Source organism: Lampetra planeri, chromosome 56 (genome assembly GCF_965212315.1).
Source record: "Lampetra planeri chromosome 56, kcLamPlan1.2.h2, whole genome shotgun sequence".
Taxonomy (NCBI): Eukaryota; Metazoa; Chordata; class Hyperoartia; order Petromyzontiformes; family Petromyzontidae; genus Lampetra; species Lampetra planeri.
In genome coordinates, this window is record NC_136162.1 from 289,759 (window position 1) to 310,024 (window position 20,266).

At 51.1% G+C, this 20,266-nt stretch overlaps 2 protein-coding genes across 4 annotated transcripts in view; both read left to right on the top strand.

Annotated features, from left to right (window-relative positions):
* Positions 1–14,907, top strand: part of ATG16L1 (autophagy related 16 like 1) — a 42,161-nt gene extending 27,254 nt beyond the window's left edge. For all 3 annotated transcript variants that reach the window (XM_078618057.1, XM_078618060.1, XM_078618059.1), the window contains 5 exons: positions 5,137–5,242; positions 7,856–8,005; positions 8,355–8,402; positions 10,619–10,720; positions 12,779–14,907. In XM_078618057.1, coding sequence (XP_078474183.1) covers positions 5,137–5,242; positions 7,856–8,005; positions 8,355–8,402; positions 10,619–10,720; positions 12,779–12,872 — 500 coding nt within the window. In that variant the 3' untranslated portion in view covers positions 12,873–14,907. The remainder of the gene's footprint in view (positions 1–5,136; positions 5,243–7,855; positions 8,006–8,354; positions 8,403–10,618; positions 10,721–12,778) is intronic.
* On the top strand, positions 10,726–12,757 carry LOC144735716 (uncharacterized; the record flags this gene model as incomplete). The annotated part of the gene is made up of 1 exon (XM_078618218.1): positions 10,726–12,757. A coding segment is annotated over one exon (1,095 nt), but the record flags the coding sequence as incomplete, so codon positions are not given.
* Positions 14,908–20,266: the final 5,359 nt, after the last annotated feature.

Here is a 20,266-nt window from a genome sequence, read left to right on the forward strand (position 1 = left end):
CCTGCTATGATTACGGCAGTGCATGCTGACTGTGGTGGTACCTGCTATGATTAAAGCAGTGCATACTGACTGTGGTAGTACCTGCTATGATACCAGCAGTGCATACTGACTGTGGTGATACCTGCTATGATTAAAGCAGTTAATACTGTGCTGGTACCAGCTTTCATTACAGCAGTGCATACTGACAGTGGTGGTGCCTGCTATAATTACAGCAGTGCCAACTGTGGTGGTACCTGCTTTCACTACAGCAGTGCATACTGACTTGTGGTACCTGCTTTCACTACAGCAGTGCATGCTGACTGTGGTGGTATCTGCTATGATTACAGCAGTGCATACTGACTGCGGTGGTACCTGGTTTCAATACAGCAGTGCATACTGACTGTGGTTGTGCCTGCTATGATAACAGCAGTGCATACTGACTGTGGTGACACCTGCTATGATTAGAGCAGTGCATACTGTGGTGGTCCCTGCTATGATTACAGCAGTGCATACTGACTGTGGGTGGTACCTGCTATGACTGACTGTCGGTGGTACCTGCTATGATAACAGCAGTGCATACTGACTGTGGTGGTACCTGCTATGATTACAGCACTGCATACTGTGGTGGAGCCTGCTATGATTACAGCAGTGCATACTGACTGTGGTGGTACCTGCTATGATTACAACAGTACATACTGACTGTGGTGGTACCTGCTATGATAACAGCAGTGCATACTGACTGTGGTGGTACCTGCTATGATAACAGCAGTTCTAACTGACTGGTGGTACCTGCTATGATTACAGCAGTGCATACTGTGGTGGTCCCTGCTATGATTACAGCAGTGCATACTGACTGTGGTGGTACCTGCTATGATCACAGCAGTGCATACTGTGGTGGTCCCTGCTATGATTACAGCAGTGCATATTGACTGTCGTGGTACCTGCTATGATCACAGCAGTGCATGCTGACTGGTGGTACCTGCTATGATTAAAGCAGTGCATACTAACTGGTAGTACCTGCTATGATACCAGCAGTGCATACTGACTGTGGTGATACCTGCTATGATTAAAGCAGTTAATACTGTGCTGGTACCAGCTTTCATTACAGCAGTGCATACTGACAGTGGTGGTGCCTGCTATAATTACAGCAGTGCCAACTGTGGTGGTACCTGCTTTCACTACAGCAGTGCATACTGACTGTTGTGGTACCTGCTTTCACTACAGCAGTGCATGCTGACTGTGGTGGTATCTGCTATGATTACAGCAGTGCATACTGACTGCGGTGGTACCTGGTTTCAATACAGCAGTGCATACTGACTGTAGTTGTGCCTGCTATGATAACAGCAGTGCATACTGACTGTGGTGGCACCTGCTATGATTAGAGCAGTGCATACTGTGGTGGTCCCTGCTATGATTACAGCAGTGCATACTGACTGGTGGTACCTGCTATGATGACAGCAGTGCATACTGACTGGTGGTACCTGCTATGATTACAGCAGTGCATACAGTGCTGGTACCTGCTTTCACTACAGCAGTGCATCCTGACTGGTGGCACCTGCTATCACCACAGTAGTACTTGCTGACTCCATAGCAGTATATATCGACTCGAAAGCACAATGTACTCACCTGACAGAGTGACGTGGTGAGGCCTAGTCCCATGCAGAGCCCCTGTCCTCGCCTAGATTGACCAACCGGCACCTTGGCAGGCTGGGGGCTGGGCCGCTATCCCCCACCCCCCACCATCCCCCTGCCCGCGCTACAATAATACTATTTAAGCGCTGCCTATCAACCTATAGTAGTAAGTACACATATTGGGGCGGGGGGGGCAGAACATGACACTTTGATGAATTTACCTCAGCGTTGTGTGTATCTTTTTTTGCATTTTGAACACGAATGAGAAATCCCCCCCTCCACCGATGTCGCGTGTGTGTTGCTAGGGGCAACCCCGGGCAGCTTTAGCAGCGTGAGGAAATAATTTAATAATGAGAAATCTCACTAAATTGTCAATTTATCTAGTTTTAAGTTTACGGATGGGAAAACGGAATAGCGTTGGCTCACCACGGGGATTACGGCGTGGTACCCGGCTACTATTTTTTTAATGTAAACCCCACAGTTTGCGAGCCAAATCCTTCGCAAGTGCACATCCACAGATAGACGGACAGACAGACGGACGGACGGACAGATGGACTGACGGACAGACAAAAAATGACTTTTATAGGTAAGATGTTATTATGTTACGTTTTGCCAGGTAAGAGCTCGCGAGACCAAGATAGCCTCAGGCCCCACTTAAAAGAAAACTCAACCACAGAAATTTAGACTGAGTGCATCACTTAAGGACACAGAGGTCCTGAAACTTCATTCTGAGAATGAGCGGGATTGTGAACACAGCTGCTCCTCTCTGCAACCTCGTCTCCTTCCGCTGCCTTGTAGGAGGAGTACAGTAGAATGAACTTGTGTGTACAGTACAATATACTAACTGATGTTATTTTATACATTAGTCTTTTTATTTATGAAATAACATTTTCCATCTGTTAGCACTTTCACCGATACCTCAATGAAGCCCTCGAATATAGCTCATTAGAAAGAAATAACGCTGTTCAGGAATGTATCCCCATATGCACAATGGTTTAATTACTTCTTTTAGCTCCGATTTCATAAGCGCTCACTTCTCCAGGAATGCATCTTGAGCACTTGGCGAGGTCTGCCTGCAGTGGAGCTGATCTGCCCACTGACCATTGGCTTGTCACTTGTAAGATGCGCCCGCCACTACGGTGGTGGGCTTCCAGTTAGGATTTCATCATCGCTTTTCGCTGGGGTTGGCATCGTCCCCCACTCCTCCTGCTGATGCCGAGGACAAATGTGTGAGGTTTAGGACTTTTATTAATGCAGCTGAAATGGCTGCTTTTGGTACAGTTCAAACCTCGCTAGAGACACTGGCTGACAGAGGTGTTTCAGCTGGTTGAGAAAAAGTTACAGAATCACACTCATTGTCAACAACATTCCACGTCCAAAAATGCAGCCTTTGCTTGGAACTTCATAGAGTCACGCGGCGCTGCAAGGATGAGGGGTGGTTGCGGGTTGGTGAGGAAAAGGAAACTGCCTCGGTTTCTCACGATCACCGATCACTGTTTAATTCCATAAAAAATGTAGCATGCAGTGGCACACCTATCACCATCCTCAAGGGAAAGAACAGTGATCTGATCTCTAAACCCCAGAAACAGGTCTGCAGGTTTACAGATAATTTTTGTGAGGCCTTGGGGGAGGGAAAACCCCTCAACTAATATAGCATCTTGGGGCAAGGTGGGGACAGATCTGCTGGGACTGCAGTGCCTCAAATATTGGAAGAAGCAGCTACCCAATGTGAGTCACTGCCTGGGGTGCCATCTGTTGAGGAAGTACACAGATTGATCTAGGAAAGCGCCAGGCAAACTGCAAAGGGAGGGTGGTGTTTCTCTGCAAAGTACCCTTAATTACAACTGTCTGGAACACAGGATGGGTGGCACAGGATCGGGAGGATGCTCTGGTGTTCCAGCTCTTTAAACAGGGGGACCGTACAGATTGTAACAACGACCGGGGCATCTCCCTCCTCAATGTGCCGAGAAAGGTTCTGGCAGAGATTATTCAAATCGCCCCCTTGCCAGGAACGCTGAGGAGAGGCTTGCTGATCCCCAATTTGATTTCATGCCAGGGTGGTTTTGCACGGCCGCCATATTCTCCATCTGTCTGCTACAGCAGAGGTGTAAGGAATTTCAATAGGCATGTGATGCGATGAATAAAGCAGGGCTGTGGGTTTTCGTCATACTTCCGGGGTCCCTGACTTTATTCACAATCATTAAGGACCATCATGATGGTGGGCAGGCTCGGGAAAAACATGCATGGTCAGGAGTCAGAGCCATGCCCTGTTCACCTTGAGGTGTGACAGGGATGTCCTCTGGTTCCTACATTATTTTACATCTTTTTCAATCATGTCCGTCGAGAAGCTTTCCATAGCTTTACTAGAAGATTTTCCATCTGGGCGCAGTCGAGAGATGGCTCCTATTGGTCAACCATGTTATAAATGCTGATCTCGTAATTGCTGCTCACTCTGAGAAGGAGTTGGAGGCTTTCCTGCTGAACCTGGACCATGCCACTAAGAGGTGTGGTGGCTTATCATTAGCCCCATCAAAACTAAGCACTTTTCTAGGTTTAACCAGGCTGTATTGTGTGAGGGGAGCTTACAAATCCTTGAAAGATTTGGACAGTCTCATCAGTAAGCTTCTCCGGCAGGGGAGGCTGCATTGGGCTAAGTCACATAGCCCACATGCCCAGCCGCTGCATCTCTAAGCAGCTTCTGTTTGGCTGGATAGAGCACTCTAAACGGGCACGGCACGGGTAGAGAAGAGATGGGCTGATGTGGTACAGAAGGGGATGTGGAGATGCGTGGACTTGCCGATTACTGGTACCAGCGGTGTGACAAGATCGGCCTCTGTGGAGGAGGAGGCTCGTGCAGGATGCTACTGGGCATTTGGAGGCGGTCGCTCTCCAGCAACAGCGGAGGAATGAGGAGCGATGCTCATAACAGCGAGCAGAGCGCTGGGTGCCTAAAATGCAGCAAGTTGGCACAGTAGGGGGCACAGGTGGTGCATCTGCCAGTCATGGCACCTGGGTCTGTCCCATGACCTGCCGGCGAGTGTTGGACACTTCATGTGGCCTCAAACTGCATATCGCATGGCACAAGTGCCGTGGTGACATCGCCACTTAGTGGTGAATACCGGCTTTTGTTGTGTCTGTGTACATGTACACATGTATATGTGTGTACGTTTGCATGGTGTGTGCATGCGTGTGTGTAAAATTATGTGTGTGTGCGTCGGGTAGCGGTTAGCACGCTATGCTACAAACCCGACGACTCGAGTTTGATTCCCGCTCATGACCAACATCACTGGTGATTATCTGAACCCTAGATCGACTCAGCTGGAAATGAGTACCTGGTACAGTGTGTAAACTTCACCTACCAGGGAGACAAAGGCAGCTGGGCATGGTGTTGGCCATCCACCCCCTCGTGTGCCATGCCGGCCTTCATAGGTGCCCACTAACAGCACTTGCCCCAACAGTCTGTTAAGGCTACATGGGGGATTTTTATCTTTGTGTGCGTACATATGTGTGTGTGTGCATTTCCAGGCATTCGTACGATCTTTGCGGGCTCCAGCTGTAACGACGTCGTGTGCTCGGAGCAGTGCGTCATCAGCGGCCACTACGACAAGAAGATCCGCTTCTGGGACACACGGTGAGGAGCGGGAAGTGGTGCCGCGAGAGGCTGGCATGGCGCCGCCCTCCGCTCCGGCTTGCCGCATCACGCTGTCGTTCTAGCCCTGCGCTCCGAACCCCATATCCCGAGTTCGATTCCTGCTCACGGTCAGCATTGGGGACAACGAATATCTGAAATGGTCCTTAGCCTCCCCTTGGTCAACTCGATCATCAAATGAGTCCTGTTGTTGCAGAGGGGTCAAAGGTGACTGGGAGTGTGTGATCCTGGCCACACCATTCACCTTGTGCTCAGTGCCAGTCTTCATCGGTGGTCGCTAACAGCACTTTCCCCAACAGTCTGTGTAGGCTCCATGTGTCTGTGTGAGTATACAGGGTGTGAGTGTGTGTGGAAAATAGACGTAAATCCAGGCTTGTAGGGAGCAGCATCTGTGTGTGTGTGCACATTGGGGGTCAGTAACCCCCCTACCTGGCGGCATTTCTACCAAATCCCACGGAAACTCCCAACTAAGCTTTTGCTGGGGACCCCAGGGGGACGAGCATTTATGATGCCTTCTGCCCAAACCCCATTTGTCAGAGCCAGACTGAGCCCCGCCTCCCCCTCCCCCCGCCTTCAGGGTTCCACCAAAAACAGGAAACCACCACGGTTGGCCACTGATGAGGAAAAAGGCTGCCATTCTGTCGGGAGGTGGGCCGGTACCGCCTGGATCTCTGTGATATTCAGGAGGTCCGGTGGACTGACTCTGGCTCCAGTCACCATGAGGGGTGGACAGTCCTCTCAGGGCAGGAAACTGATAAAAAATGAACAGGGAGTGTCGTTGCTTTTAAATAAAACAGTGAAGGGGGTGTGGGAGCGTTGAGGTGAGAGGTGAGGAATGGTGGTGGTGGTTGCTTATTCGCTCGCCGCAGATGAACATCAGTGGAGGGATGCCGACTAGGCCGATGAGTCAGATGCCTTCTAAAACTTCCTGTCCCAGGTGCTGGCTAAAGTTTCTCCTCGGGATAGTCATCTTGTTGGGTGATTTTAACGCATGAATGGGTCATGACACAGATACCTGGGTTGGAGTGATTGGAAGGAATGTACCAGATCAGCTCAATAATAATGGTAGGAGGCTGCTAGACTTCTGTGCAGCCAATGGGCTTGTAATCACCAACACACTTTTGCAGCATTGGCACATTCATACAATATCATGGATGCACACTGAGTCCAAGTAAGAACATCTGTTGGACTGTACAGTGAAATGGGTGAGGTTCAGGACTGTGGCTCATGCAGCTGCAATGACTGCATTGAGTACACACTGAGTCCAAGTAAGAACATCTGTTGGACTGTACAGTGAAATGGGTGAGGTTCAGGACTGTGGCTCATGCAGCTGCAATGACTGCATTGAGTACACAGTCCAGACCTCCCCAGAGACCACACTGAGATGGAGTTGGAGGCTCTACTGCTGAACCTGGTGTGTGACCATAAGAGGTGGGGTCTTACCGTCAGCCCAACTAAAACTAAGCAGCTGCCTTAGTTTATTTTGTCATCAGGCATCCACCCCCTAAGCTCTCCATAAATGATGGGGCAGTTGTGGAGATGTTTCCATATCCGGGCAATGTGCTTATGTCCAACTCTGGTTTAGCAGCAGAGGTCTCACTCCAAATAATTCATGTGCCATGATCTGTTCATCAGCTGTGCAACGCTGTGTGGAAGCTACGTGGCCTGTCATTCAATACGAAGATTTGGGTCTTCTCAGCCACAGTTATGCCCTTGCTACGATCCATCCTGGGTTTAGCCGAACTAGATTGTGTCAGCTCACAAATCCTTGAAAGATCTGGACAGAGTTCCATTGGTGAACTCCTCCGATGAGCGAGGCTGCATTGGCTGCAACACGTAGCCCGCATGGCCAGCCACCGCATGGTCAAACAACTTCTGTTTGGCCCCATAGAGGGGGCTAAACGGCCACGGTACGGGCTAGAGAAGAGAAGGACTGATGTGATACAGAAGGATGTGGAGCTGAATGGATTTGCCAATGACTGGTGCCAGTGGTGTAAAAATTGGCCTCGATGGAGAAGTCTCATGAAGGACGCTATTGAGCAGTTGGAGGCAGTCACCCTCCAGCAACAGGGGAGGGCAGAAGAGTGATGTTCACAACAATGAGCGGAGTGGCGGGCGGCTAAAACGCAGCAAGTTGGCACAGTAGGGAGCAAAGTTGGTGCATCGGCCAGTCATCTCAGTCAACCCATGGCACCTGGGTCTGTCCCATGACCCGCTGCGAGCGAGCCTTCAGACACTTCACGTGGCCTCAAAGTGCACCTAGCGTAACACAAGCGCCGAGATAACATCATCGCCGTTTAGTTACAAAAATGCCGGTGGTTTTTGGTCGGTTTAAATAAATCATCAAACGTGAGCAGCAGCATCAACAGCATAGGGTAGGTATCTTCGCAGGCAGAAGCTAAGAGCGTGATCGGCATCCTCACCATCAATAGTCCCCTTAATTACTAATTATTATCATTAGCAACAGCAAATGCGTCTTATCTTGTCAGCCTCAGTAGGTGCTCGTAAACAGCACTTGCTCAAATCGTCTGTATAGGTGACACGGGGGATCTTTGCGTGCATGTTAATACGTGTGAAAACATGCTTGTACAACAGCTCGGAGTCTGTGCGCACGGAGCTGGAGCTGCTGGGGCGCGTCACGTCGCTGGACCTGAACGCAGAGCGGACGGAGCTGTTGAGCTGCTCGCGGGACGACTCGCTCCGCATCACCGAGCTGCGCACCAACAGCACGCGCATCTCTCTCACGTGCGCGCTCGCCCCCGCATCCGCGTTGTCGCCACTCCTCACTCTGCGATCTTTCACTTGGAATCGGGAGTTGCTATTCGATTCCACTCGATAATCGCGTGCTTTTTGTGTGTCTCGTCACTTTTTACAGCTTAATATGTATTGACCGTATTGTCATGTTAGGAAGCCACTGGAGCTATGCACTTTTAAATATAAATTGAAAACTCATATCTTTAGAACATTTTTTTGTGTTTAGTTTGGTGTCCTTCCCCCACACCTCCAATTAGTGTGGTTGGCAACGTACGATCCGAAATAAGTCCTTCTGCCTGCTCTGTTGAATTTTTGAACAGCCGAGTTTGTGTCATTACAGGGCGGAGGGCTTCAAGTGTGGAGCGGACTGGACGAGAGCTGTCTTCAGGTGATGCAAATCACTTGTCTGGCATGTGTCTGTGTGCCATGTGTCTCTGCAGTGTATTTGTCTAGCTGTCGTTCTTTCACGTGGCTTTGTATCTCCATAATACAGGTTTTTTTTTTGGGTTAGATCGCTTGAATATAAATGTCGTTAAACCCGCCACCACCCAACAGCCAATAATAAGGTTTGTCACGTAAACAGAACATGCCAGTTCACTACTCGAATAGCACGCCAGTGTGTTGGAGAGCAAATCCACAACATTTACAATCTGAGTATGACATGTCACCAGTAATTACAACCGGCGTCATCAGGCTGGATCAAACCCACATTTTCTTTATTATGGATGATATTGGTCGCGAAAGCCTACGTGTTAAACTGGCTTTGTATCTACAGTATCTAACTGTGTGCATTTCTTTCTGTCTGACTTTGTCTGCCTGTTCACCTGTCTGGCTGTCAGTCTGTGGTTGTTCCTTCTTGTTTGCATGTTTGTGCATGTCTGTTTGGCGGTTAGTGATGAAGGTAGTGGCTGTAATAGAGTTTGGTTTAGTGTCGATGGTGGTGGTGTTTTAATGTCACTTGTGGTAATGTTGTTAGTGCCAGTTTTGGTGGTGTTGGTGGTGGTGGAGGCCACAGCAGTTTGGTGATGATGCTGGTACAGCAACAACGAGTGGAGCGCCGGGCGGCCAAAACGCAGCAATACTCTTAGGTTTTTTCAGTAAAGCCACGTAGGTAAAAAGAAATAATAAAATAAAAATTATAGAAATAATAATAGAAATAAAATTATAAATCACGACGTTTCGGAGGCAACACAAGTCTCCGTCATCAGGTTGGGACCATCACAGCTAGATTTACTGTATCAAGTGAGGCAAAAATTCCAAGATACAAGTTCTTAAATACAAGTTAAGGGGGGAGGAGGGGGGGAGGGGCTTATCTGAATGTGGTAGCCAATGAATGAAACGTATTGGGGGGGGGGGGGCGGGGCTAAAAGAGAACAACAGGTGCACATGCTAGAAGAGAACGACAGGTGCACATGTGTTTTTTACCCAGTGTTGGTTGACAATCCAAATACTAAAAAGGAGAGTGCTGTTAAACGCTGGGGATGTCAACACTCGGTAAAGTAGAATAGTACCTGTCAAATAAGATGGTCCAAAAATGTGTAGTTAAATCTTTTTTGCATGGTTAATACCATCTTTCCAATGATTACTCAGTTTGTACCCATCATCACGGTGGAAATTATTTCTGTGTTTGTATATCTGGATGGCTTCGTGTACAAACCTTTGATGGTAGCCAGAGGGTTTGCAGAGCACCTTGGTCTCGGAAAAGACAATATCATGAGAGCCCACAGCGTTGTAGCAATGATCGGCAACGGCGGAAGATTCAATTTTGCCGTGTTTCAGATCTGACTTGTGCTCGCGAACACGATCAGAGACATGACGTTTCGTTTCCCCAATGTAACAATCACCACAGCTGCAACTCAGTTTATATACTCCAGGGTATTGCAAGTCAGGAATGACATCCTTCATAGATGGAATTAGATCATGGATTTTATGTACTGTACTGAATCGGACTTGGATCTTATGTTTGTTTAGAATTTTGTAGATCTTTTTGGTCACGCCTGCTATGTATGGCAACGTGATAGTTTTGATCGGAGTTTCAAGTGGCTGTTTCTGTATGGTGGGAGAAACAGCTTGGCGGATGGTGCGGTCAGAGTATCCGTTCATCCTGAGGGCCCGATGTACATGTCTTAATTCACTGGCCAGGTGGTGTTGGTCAGAAATGCCATGAGCTCTGTGATATAGCATTTTGATGAGATGATTATTTTGAGATGGGTGGTGGTGGGAATCAGGAAAACGCAGCAAGTTGGCACAGTAGGGGGCACAGTTGGTGCATCGGCCAGTCATCTCAGTCAACCAATGGCATCTGGGTCTGTCCCATGACCTGCTAGCGAGCATTCGAAACTTCACATGTCCTTAAAGTGCACATTGTCTGGCACAGGTACTGTGGTGACGTCACCGCCACTTAGTGGCGGTGGAGGCTGGTAGTAATGGTCATGGTTAGTGGTGGTGTTGGTGGCACTTGCCACCATGTTGTGCTCGTTATTTGTGTTTACACTGCACTAACACAACACTGCTGTTGCTGTGTCACTGTGTTGCTGTTTCACTCTGTTGCTGTGTGTGAGTGTAAACCGCCCTAACGCACCGCTGCGCTGTTGCTCTCCTCAGCCCGGATGGACAGTACGTGACGGCCGGCTCGGCTGACGGGACGCTGTTTGTGTGGAACGCCGCCACGGGGCACGTGGAGCGCTCTCTCTCCCGGCACCACAGGTAGCGCCGCCCACCGCCCCGGCACCACAGGTAGTGCCGGCCACCGCCCCGGCACCACAGGTAGCGCCGCCCACCGCTCCGGCACCACAGGTAGTGCCGCCCACTGCCCCGGCACCACAGGTAGCACCGCCCACCGCTCCGGCACCACAGGTAGCGCCGCCCACCGCCCCGGCACCACAGGTAGCGCCGCCCACCGCTCCGGCACCACAGGTAGCGCCGCCCACTGCCCCGGCACCACAGGTAGTGCCGGCCACCGCCCCGGCACCACAGGTAGCGCCGCCCACCGCCCCGGCACCACAGGTAGTGCCGGCCACCGCCCCGGCACCACAGGTAGCGCCGCCCACCGCCCCGACACCACAGGTAGTGCCGGCCACCGCCCCGGCACCACAGGTAGCACCGCCCACCGCCCCGGCACCACAGGTAGCGCCGCCCACTGCCCCGGCACCACAGGTAGTGCCGGCCACCGCCCCGGCACCACAGGTAGCGCCGCCCACCGCTCCGGCACCACAGGTAGTGCCGCCCACTGCCCCGGCACCACAGGTAGCGCCGCCCACCGCTCCGGCACCACAGGTAGCTCCGCCCACCGCCCCGGCACCACAGGTAGCGCCGCCCACCGCTCCGGCACCACAGGTAGCGCCGCCCACCGCCCCGGCACCACAGGTAGCACCGCCCACCGCCCCGGCACCACAGGTAGCGCCGGCCACCGCCCCGGCACCACAGGTAGTGCCGCCCACCGCCCCGGCACCACAGGTAGCACCGCCCACCGCTCCGGCACCACAGGTAGCGCCGCCCACCGCCCCGGCACCACAGGTAGCGCCGCCCACCGCCCCGGCACCACAGGTAGCGCCGCCCACCGCCCCGGCACCACAGGTAGCGCCGCCCACCGCTCCGGCACCACAGGTAGCGCCGCCCACCGCCCCGGCACCACAGGTAGCACCGCCCACCGCCTCGGCACCACAGGTAGTGCCGGCCACCGCCCCGGCACCACAGGCAGCTCCTGCCACCGTCCTAGCTCCTCTCCTAGCCTCTGTGCTTTCGTGCGCGTGCGAGCATTTGTATGTATTTGTATGTCTACATGCGTGTGGGGAACGGTAGTGTAGCGGATAGCATGCTGCACTTTGAACCTGATTGATTCCCGCTCATGGTCAACACCAGTGACGATTATCTGAACCGGTCCTGGGCGTCCCCTAGACCGACTCGGCCTCAAATGAGTACCTGGTGCGGTGTGTAAACATCGCCACTGTGGAGACATAGACGGCCGGGCGTGGTGTTGGCCACCCACCCCCTTGTGTGCCTTGCCTGCCTTCATAGGTGCTCGCTAACAGCGCTTGCCGCAACAGGGCTATACTGGGGATCTTTGCCTGTTTGTGTGTGTGTGCGCGCGTGGGTGTGTATGTATGTATGCATGCGTACGTGCATGTGTGCATGGTAACGTGTCCATGTGTGTCTGTGTGTGTGTTTCTGGACAAAGTCCCATTGATGAGCTTCTCTGGCAGGCAAGGCTGCGTTGGCTTGGTCATGTAGCCCGCATGTCCAGCCACCGGATGCCTAAACAGCTTTTATTCAGCCGGATAGAGGGGGCTAAACGGGCATGGAGTGATGTGGTACAGGAGGACGTGGAGCTTAGTGGACATTACGATGACTGGTACCAGCAGTGTCGAGATCGACCTCTATGGAGGAGGCAGTTAGAGGCAGTCACCCTCCAACAACAGCGGAGGGCAGAGGAGTGACACTCACAACAACGAGCAGCGCGCCGGGTGGCTAAAACACAACAAGTTGGCACAGTAGGGGGCACAGGTGGTGCATCGGCCAGTCATCTCAGTCAGTTGACCCATGGCACCTGGGGCAGACCCAGGTGCTGGCAGGAGCCAGCGGGCGTTTGACACTTCACGTGCCCTTAACGTGCACATAGCCTGGCACATACGCCATGGTGGCGTTACCGCCACTTAGCAGCGAATAGCGGTTGTTATTGTGTGTGTCTTGGTGTGTGCACGCACGTGGGTGTGTATGTATCTTTGCGTTTGTGCATGGTAACATGTCCATGTGCGTATCTGCCAGTGCGGCGGTAAATGCAGTGGCGTGGAGCCCTTCGGGGGAGTACATCCTGAGCGTCGACAAGGCCAAGCGCGCCGTGCTGTGGTCCGACTTGTGACCTCGAACTGTGAGCAGAGGTCATCACGCTCTCGTCGCCAACCCCGGTGGGCCAGCATTGCCAAACTGCGACCCCTGACCCCCGTGGCACCCATCAACTCTGAGAAGAATGGCGAAACCATCATGATGGGGGCAAGAGGGGACTCCGGAGAGTCCCAACAAGGGGTTCGTTCGGGAACACTCCCTCCCAAACCCACCGGGGTGCGATGGAAGACGGTTGCTGGGCGTTTCTACGGTTATTGGATGGGTGTGCATCACCACGATGATTTTGGCTGAGATTCTTTAATGGGTGCCGGGCCTCCCCACCGCTCTCTGCTTCTATTGCCTCCACTAACCTCCCCCTATCTCACGTGGCCTCACCTAACCTCCTTCTGCCTCCCCTAACCTCTCCCCCTGTCTCACTTCCTGCCTCCCATAACCTATCTTATTTCACCTCGCTTCACCTCCTTCTGCATCCGAATGCTTCCCGCGTTCTCCCCCTGTCGCTCCTCCCATCTTTTCCTCGTCTCTGTTCACCCAAACGCTTCCTTGCTCCTCCCACAATTCCTCCTCATGGCTCTCCCCTACATCCCCTCCCCACCCCCCAGAGCTGAGCTTGTAAATAGCACAAAACGATTGTGCACTTGTAAATATGCACTGGGCACCTGAGTGGCACCCTCCCTGCCAGACCCCCCCCCGAACTGGACATCCTCGAGAAACGGCAGCGCTTCTCATTAGCGATTACCAGTCACGATCCACCAGTTACTGATTCCAGGTCGCCGATGTCTGATTACTGATTACATTTGTTGAGCATATTGCTGGACGGCCTGGTCAGATTTACAGAATTAATGCAAAAGATTCAGGGCCTTATTCAGCACCTCTCACTGTTTGTCCACTGACACATCCGAGCCACGCCAGAGGCCAAACTGAGCCAGACCGGTGCAGGTCAGGAGGCACCGGCTTGATTTTCCACTGCAGAAGCTAACAACACAAGTGATGAATGAGCGGAGACGCATGTAGGTGACGCGGTGATGCCTGTCCTCAGAGCGTACTGGCGTCACTACGAATGTGTCATTAGCCCTGGCCCTGCTTGACCCCAAGCCAGATTCGGATGTCTCATGATGTATGTCGACGTATCACTATTTTGCCGGCTCGGGAAATATCCAGTGGAAAACCACCCGTCCCCCGAGTTCGCCACGTGCTGGTTCCGCTTGATGTGGCGGTAGACGAGGTACGTCAAACGTCATCAGGCGTGTGGTGTCCATGGGAAAGGAGTGGTGGCCATGGAGAGCAAATTGCACAGAAGTTTAAGTACTGGAGTTGGAAGAGCTGTGGCTCAGTCCGCGTTTGTGTGGAGAGGCTGTGAAATGTAGCCAAACATCCCAACCCAGGACCTCCCTGAAGAGTCTTGATCCTTGCCATCACTTGTCAAGAGAGTCTTCCTGCTCTTACGAACATTGGGGGCAAACATCTCTATTGGGCGGCCCTGAGCTAATGGCGGAAATTACACATTCCTGTGGTAAGCTCGAGCCGGCGTGAGATAACTGGCTGACTTCCCACAAAGTGGAATACACTTTATCGACCATGTTCGAATGATTGTGATGACGATGATGATGGTGGTGGTGGCTTAATTTCTCACTGAATGTTTTTCGGGTCACTGGAAGCCTGGAGTATGTTGGCACCTAACTACAGTAGCCACAGCCATAGGAGTTAGTTATTGGACGTGGTGTGATGGGTGTGCACATTTTTTACCAGGTCGCCTACGCACACAGACTCGGCTAAAATTCAGCTTTGGGGATGATAGATATCGATAATGTTGGGGATTCTAGTCAACCCCAAACCAGGGTTGGTTAAATATTTCTTGTCTCGCTGGAGGGGAGCATGGGGATCGGCGGCTGGGTATTGAACCTACGCCTCCAAGGTTTACGGCCTCGCCAGGCAACGCCACCAATATTACACTCTCAGCCGCCGTGCAGGTGTGTGCAGGTGTTTGTGCAGTTGTGTGTGCAGGTGCACACGAATAAACAGACCAGGAACACGTCTGGTTTATTTTTGTACATCGGTCTTTTTTTGAGTTTTTTTCCTACCAGTTCTCTTCTGTGCTGTTGGCACCGTGGCACGGGGCTGAAGATATGTCCATTAGACATTCTCTCAGAAAGCAGTGCATCACCCTGTGTAAGACAAGGAAACACCTGAGGAATGGCTGTTAAACCAATGTTTTTGCGTGAATTCTCAAAGCTAGACAGACAAACCAAGAATAATTTTCAATTTGTAGCGGTCACAGTTCTTTTACTCCGGAGAGAGAGAAGCGCGGTTGAAGTGACAGCAGAGTTGAGCCTGGTTGGCTCTTGAATTGGAGATGGGTTCAGGAGGGTTTGGGGCTGGCTGGGAGGTGGCCATGAGATGGAGGCACAGCAATGGATTATTAAATGCGTCTGTACAGAGCTTTGGTGTCACCCCTCCTACGCGTGGTGGGGCTTCTCCGGTTTGCACCCACACGAAGCCATCCTCTCGTAAATGTTGTTTGCCAGTCTCCATTGAAAACATTTCTTTTTGAACTGCGTTTTGTTTACTCTTTGGTTCTTTCGGTAAAGTCACGTAGAAAGAAAGTTAATTAAGTAATATAATACGACGTTTCGATTGCAACACAAGCAATCGTCATCAGGTAGAACTAAATTTGAGAGAGAGACAAGACACGGAGACACAGAGAGAGACCACACAGACAGAGACAATATAGACACACAGACCCAATGCCTCTGTGTCGTGGCCTTAAATAGAGAGAGGGATGGGGGGGGGCAGAGAGAGAGGTGGGGCTGCTGGAACAGATAAAATGTGCATGTCAATGAGAGAGCTGTGTGGAAATTCACTCTGCGGTGGCAGGGGGAGAGAAAGAAAAATAATGTACCAGACTTGCTGGATCTTTCTCCCCCTGCCACCGCGGGGTGGATTTCCACACAGCTCTCTCATTACTCGTACCTGATGATGATTGGTTGTGTTGCAATCAAAACGTCGTATTCTATTATTATTTTATTTCTTTCTACGTGACTTTACCGAAAGAACCAAAGAGTATGGATTCCTGTAGTCACGAAAGCTTCAAATCAAGATCTCCCATTTACATGCTAATTGTTCTGCTCCAGCAGACCCACCTCTCTCTCTGCCGCACTCCCCTCTCTCTATTTAAGGCCACGACACAGAGGCATTGGGTCTCTGTGTGTCTATGTTGTGTGTCTCTTTGTGTCTTTGTGTTGTCTCTCTCTGCTTGTGTGTCTGTGTGTCTCCGTGTCTGTGTTTTATCTCTCTAAAATTTAGTTCTACCTGATGACGATTGCTTGTGTTGCAATCGAAACGTATTCTATTATTATTTTATTTCTTTTTACGTGACTTTCACGAAAGAACCAAAGAGGAATTCCTGCAGTCACGAAAGCTTCAAATCAAGTTTTTTTATGTTTAGTTTGTTGTCCTTCCCCCGCACCTCCGATTAGCACGGTTGGCTACGTACAGTACGAAGGAAGTTCAACATACATACAGCTAAACATGGCATTCTAGCAGGACCCTCGTGAAAAAGTTTTGAAACTCGAGGAGGCTTGGCTATAAGAATGTCAAAGTACACGTCGCATGGCTGAATCGGAGACACGAAGAGTTGGAGGCACTGTTTATTAACACGCACCAACGGGTAACACTTCCAAATAATCCGTCTACAGTCGACTACAGTTCCCAGTCAGGACAGCCGGTAGACTGCCTGACTGGCGACGCTGAGATGGTGAAGACGGAGACGACGAGAAGAACGGTGAAGACTCCAGCAGCAGCACGACAGGGACCCCACTCCAAACGACAGCCCCGAGGTCACCTCTCGGGGCTCCTCTTATACCGTCAGCGTGGCCTGACTCTGCCCCCGGCCACGCCCCCTTTCTAGAACCTATCCTAGGGTTCCTGGTGAGTCCCTTCCGTGACCTTTCCCCTCTGGTGTATCACGTGGCCTGTTGCCGTCAGGGCTGCTGTAAGCTGCAGATCTCCCTCCCCGCCAGCAGCCAGCGCTATGCTGCTACATAGCTAATTCTATGTCACTACACATGTACACCGATTGTCACGCTGGTGTTTGGTGAAGGGCGCCTCGTTCTGGTTTACCCGCAGAGATTGTTTGACCATACTTCACAACCCTAGTCAATTACGTTCACAATTGATGTTTTAGGCAAGGCCACAGTAGTCCAGCCAAATGTACAGTGACCTCACGGCCTGCGCATGCGGGCGTGGGATTGAACTTGAGTGAATATGGGTTGGGGCGGAACAATTACAGGTTCCGTAGCTACTCGCCACTGATGTTAGCCGTGAATCAAATCGCTGAAATACCGTACAAAAACAAAAGTTCCCTGTATAGCCTCAACAGGCTGTTGGGGCAAGTGCTGTTATTGAGCACCTATGAAGGCTGTCATGGCGCACAATGCCTGCCCGCACCAGGTGCTCATTTGAGGCTGAGTAGACATTGGCGATGCCCAGGACCGGTTCATATAATCGGGTCATACACCAATATATTTAACGTTTAACCGATTTATGCTGGTGAGCAACGCTCAGTCGTAGCAGGATCCTGCTGCATTGGGTTTTCATTTTGAGATGTTCTCAGCCAATCAATGATGAGTTGTTTTTTATACAAATCAGAGGAAACCGGTGCAACACTGTACCCCACCCCCCGTACAGATGGAAGCAGATGGCGAGCCATGGGGTGACGGCATCTCGACGCCCCCACGAAGAAAAGCGAACTTCACGTTTGTGCGGTGATCCACCAAAACCCCCTCGCCTCCATGGTGCTGGATTAGAGGCCACGTGCACAAGCCACCACCGGTCACTTCCCGTGACCCTCGCTTGCCATCGCCCCTTGCGTCCGCTGTGAACACTCCAGTATGAGAAGCGCACCGGTGGTGCCACCGAGTACACGTGGCAGCTACTGGGTGAGCTGTGGGATGGTTCTTTCTACGGTTCGGGGTAAAAAATGTGCGTGGATGTCCTCGTCAAGAGGCGCGCTGTTTCTTGGTTTCCTCCGACGTAGCGAGCGGCAGGCACCACGGTGGCTAGGAGATGTCAACTCCCTTGCCTGGTATGCAGGAGGACGTGGGTTCGATCCCGACGCTGACGCCTGCTGCTGTATACAGAGAGGGAAAAAAGTATTTAATCCCCTGCTAATTTTGTACGTTTGCCCACTCACAAAGAAATGATCAGTCTATAATTTTAATGGTAGGTTTATTTGAACAGTGAGAGACAGAATAACAACAACAAAATCCAGAAAAACGCATGTCAAAAATGTTATAAATTGATTTGCATTTTAATGAGGGAAATAAGTATTTGACCCCTCTGAAAATCATGACTTAGTACTTGGTGGCAAAACCCTTGTTGGCAATCACAGAGATCAGACGTTTCTTGTAGTTGGCCACCAGGTTTGCACACATCTCAGGAGGGATTTTGTCCCACTCCTCTTTGCAGATCTTCTCCAAGTCATTAAGGTTTCGAGGCTGACGTTTGGCAACTCGAACCTTCAGCTCCTTCTACAGATTTTCTATGGGATTAAGGTTTGGAGACTGGCTAGGCCACTCCAGGACCTTAATGTGCTTCTTCTTGAGCCACTCCTTTGTTGCCTTGGCCGTGTGTTTTGGGTCATTGTCATGCTGGAATACCCATCCACAAACCATTATCAATGCCCTGGTTGAGGGAAGGTTCTCACCCAAGATTTGACGATACATATGTAGTGACATAAGAAGGGAGGGGCTGCTGGGGGCTCTGGGACCCTGGGCGGGCCAGGCGCTTAAGCCTCTTGGCATCAGGCGTTGGGTTCCCAGGTGGCCCAGGCGCTTAAGCCGCTTGGCGCCACCAACGGGGGGGGGGGGGCTGTGTGTGCTCTGTGGGATATCTGGGGGCGCACACGGCCCCACCCCTCGTTGGGGACTAGGCATAAAAGGGGAGCTCCCTGGACGATCAGGGCCAGTCGTAGCTCAAGACCCAAGACCCAAGACCAGCCATCTGAGGACCCTGGGATGCTGTGAGAGCGAGTGGTGGGACTCTGGAACTCCCGGCTCTACGTCCTTGTGAGGGCGAGTTCCAGAGCGTAGCCAGAGTAGTGTATCTAGGCTGTGTACCTAGGCTGTGTACCTAGGCTGTAACAGAGTAGATGGACTGTTGGAGTGTTGGAGTGTTGGATCGTAATAAAGAAGTTACCTCTACAAGTGTCTCCGGAACCCGTTACACATAGCCCCGTCCATCGTCCTTTTGATGCGGTGAAGTTGTCCTGTCCCCTTAGCAGAAAAACACCCCCAAAGCATAATGTTTCCACCTCCATGTTTGACGGTGGGGATGGTGTTCTTAGGGTCATAGGCAGCATTCCTCCTCCTCCAAACACGGCGAGTTGAGTTGATGCCAAAGAGCTCCATTTTGGTCTCATCTGACCACACCACTTTCATCCAGTTGTCCTCTGAATCATTCAGATGTTCATTGGCAAACTTCAGACGGGCATGTATATGTGCTTTCTTGAGCAGGGGGAGCTTGCGGGCGCTGCAGGATTTCAGTCATTCCCGGCGTAGTGTGTTACCAACTGTTTCCTTGGTGACTATGGTCCCAGCTGCCTTGAGATCATTGACAAGATCCTCCCGTGTAGTTTTGGGCTGATTCCTCACCGTTCTCATGATCATTGCAACTCCACGAGGTGAGATCTTGCATGGAGCCCCAGGCCGAGCGAGATTGACAGTTATTTTGTGTTTCTTCCATTTGCGAATGATCGTACCAACTGTTGTCACCTTCGCACCAAGCTGCTTGGTGATGGTCTTGTAGCCCATTCCAGCCTTGTGCAGGTCTACAATCTTGTCCCTGACATCCTTGGAGAGCTCTTTGGTCTTGGCCATGGTGGAGAGTTTGGAATCTGATTGATTGATTGCTTCTGTGAACAGTTGTCTTTTATACAGGTTAGGAGCACTCCCTTTAAGAGTGTGCTCCTAATCTCAGCTCGTTACCTGTATAAAAGACACCTGGGAGCCAGAAATCTTTCTGTTTGAGAGGGGGTCAAATACTTATTTCTCTCATTAAAATGCAAATCAATTTATAACATTTTTGACTTGCGTTTTTCTAGATTTTGTTGTTGTTAATCTGTCTCTCACTATTCAAATAAACCTACCATTAAAATTATAGACTGACCATTTCTTTGTCAGTGGGCAAACGTACAAAATCAGCAGGGGATCAAATACTTTTTTCCCTCACTGTATGTGGAGTTTGCGTGTCTCCCCGTGTCTCACGTGGATTTTCTCCTTGTCCAGTTTTTCCCTGCACATTTAAAAACGCGCGTTTAGAGTACAGGTAATCCCTGACTTACGACGGTCCGACTTACAATATTTCGATCTTACGATGGCGATAGCGATATGACAAAATTTTAAATATTTTACA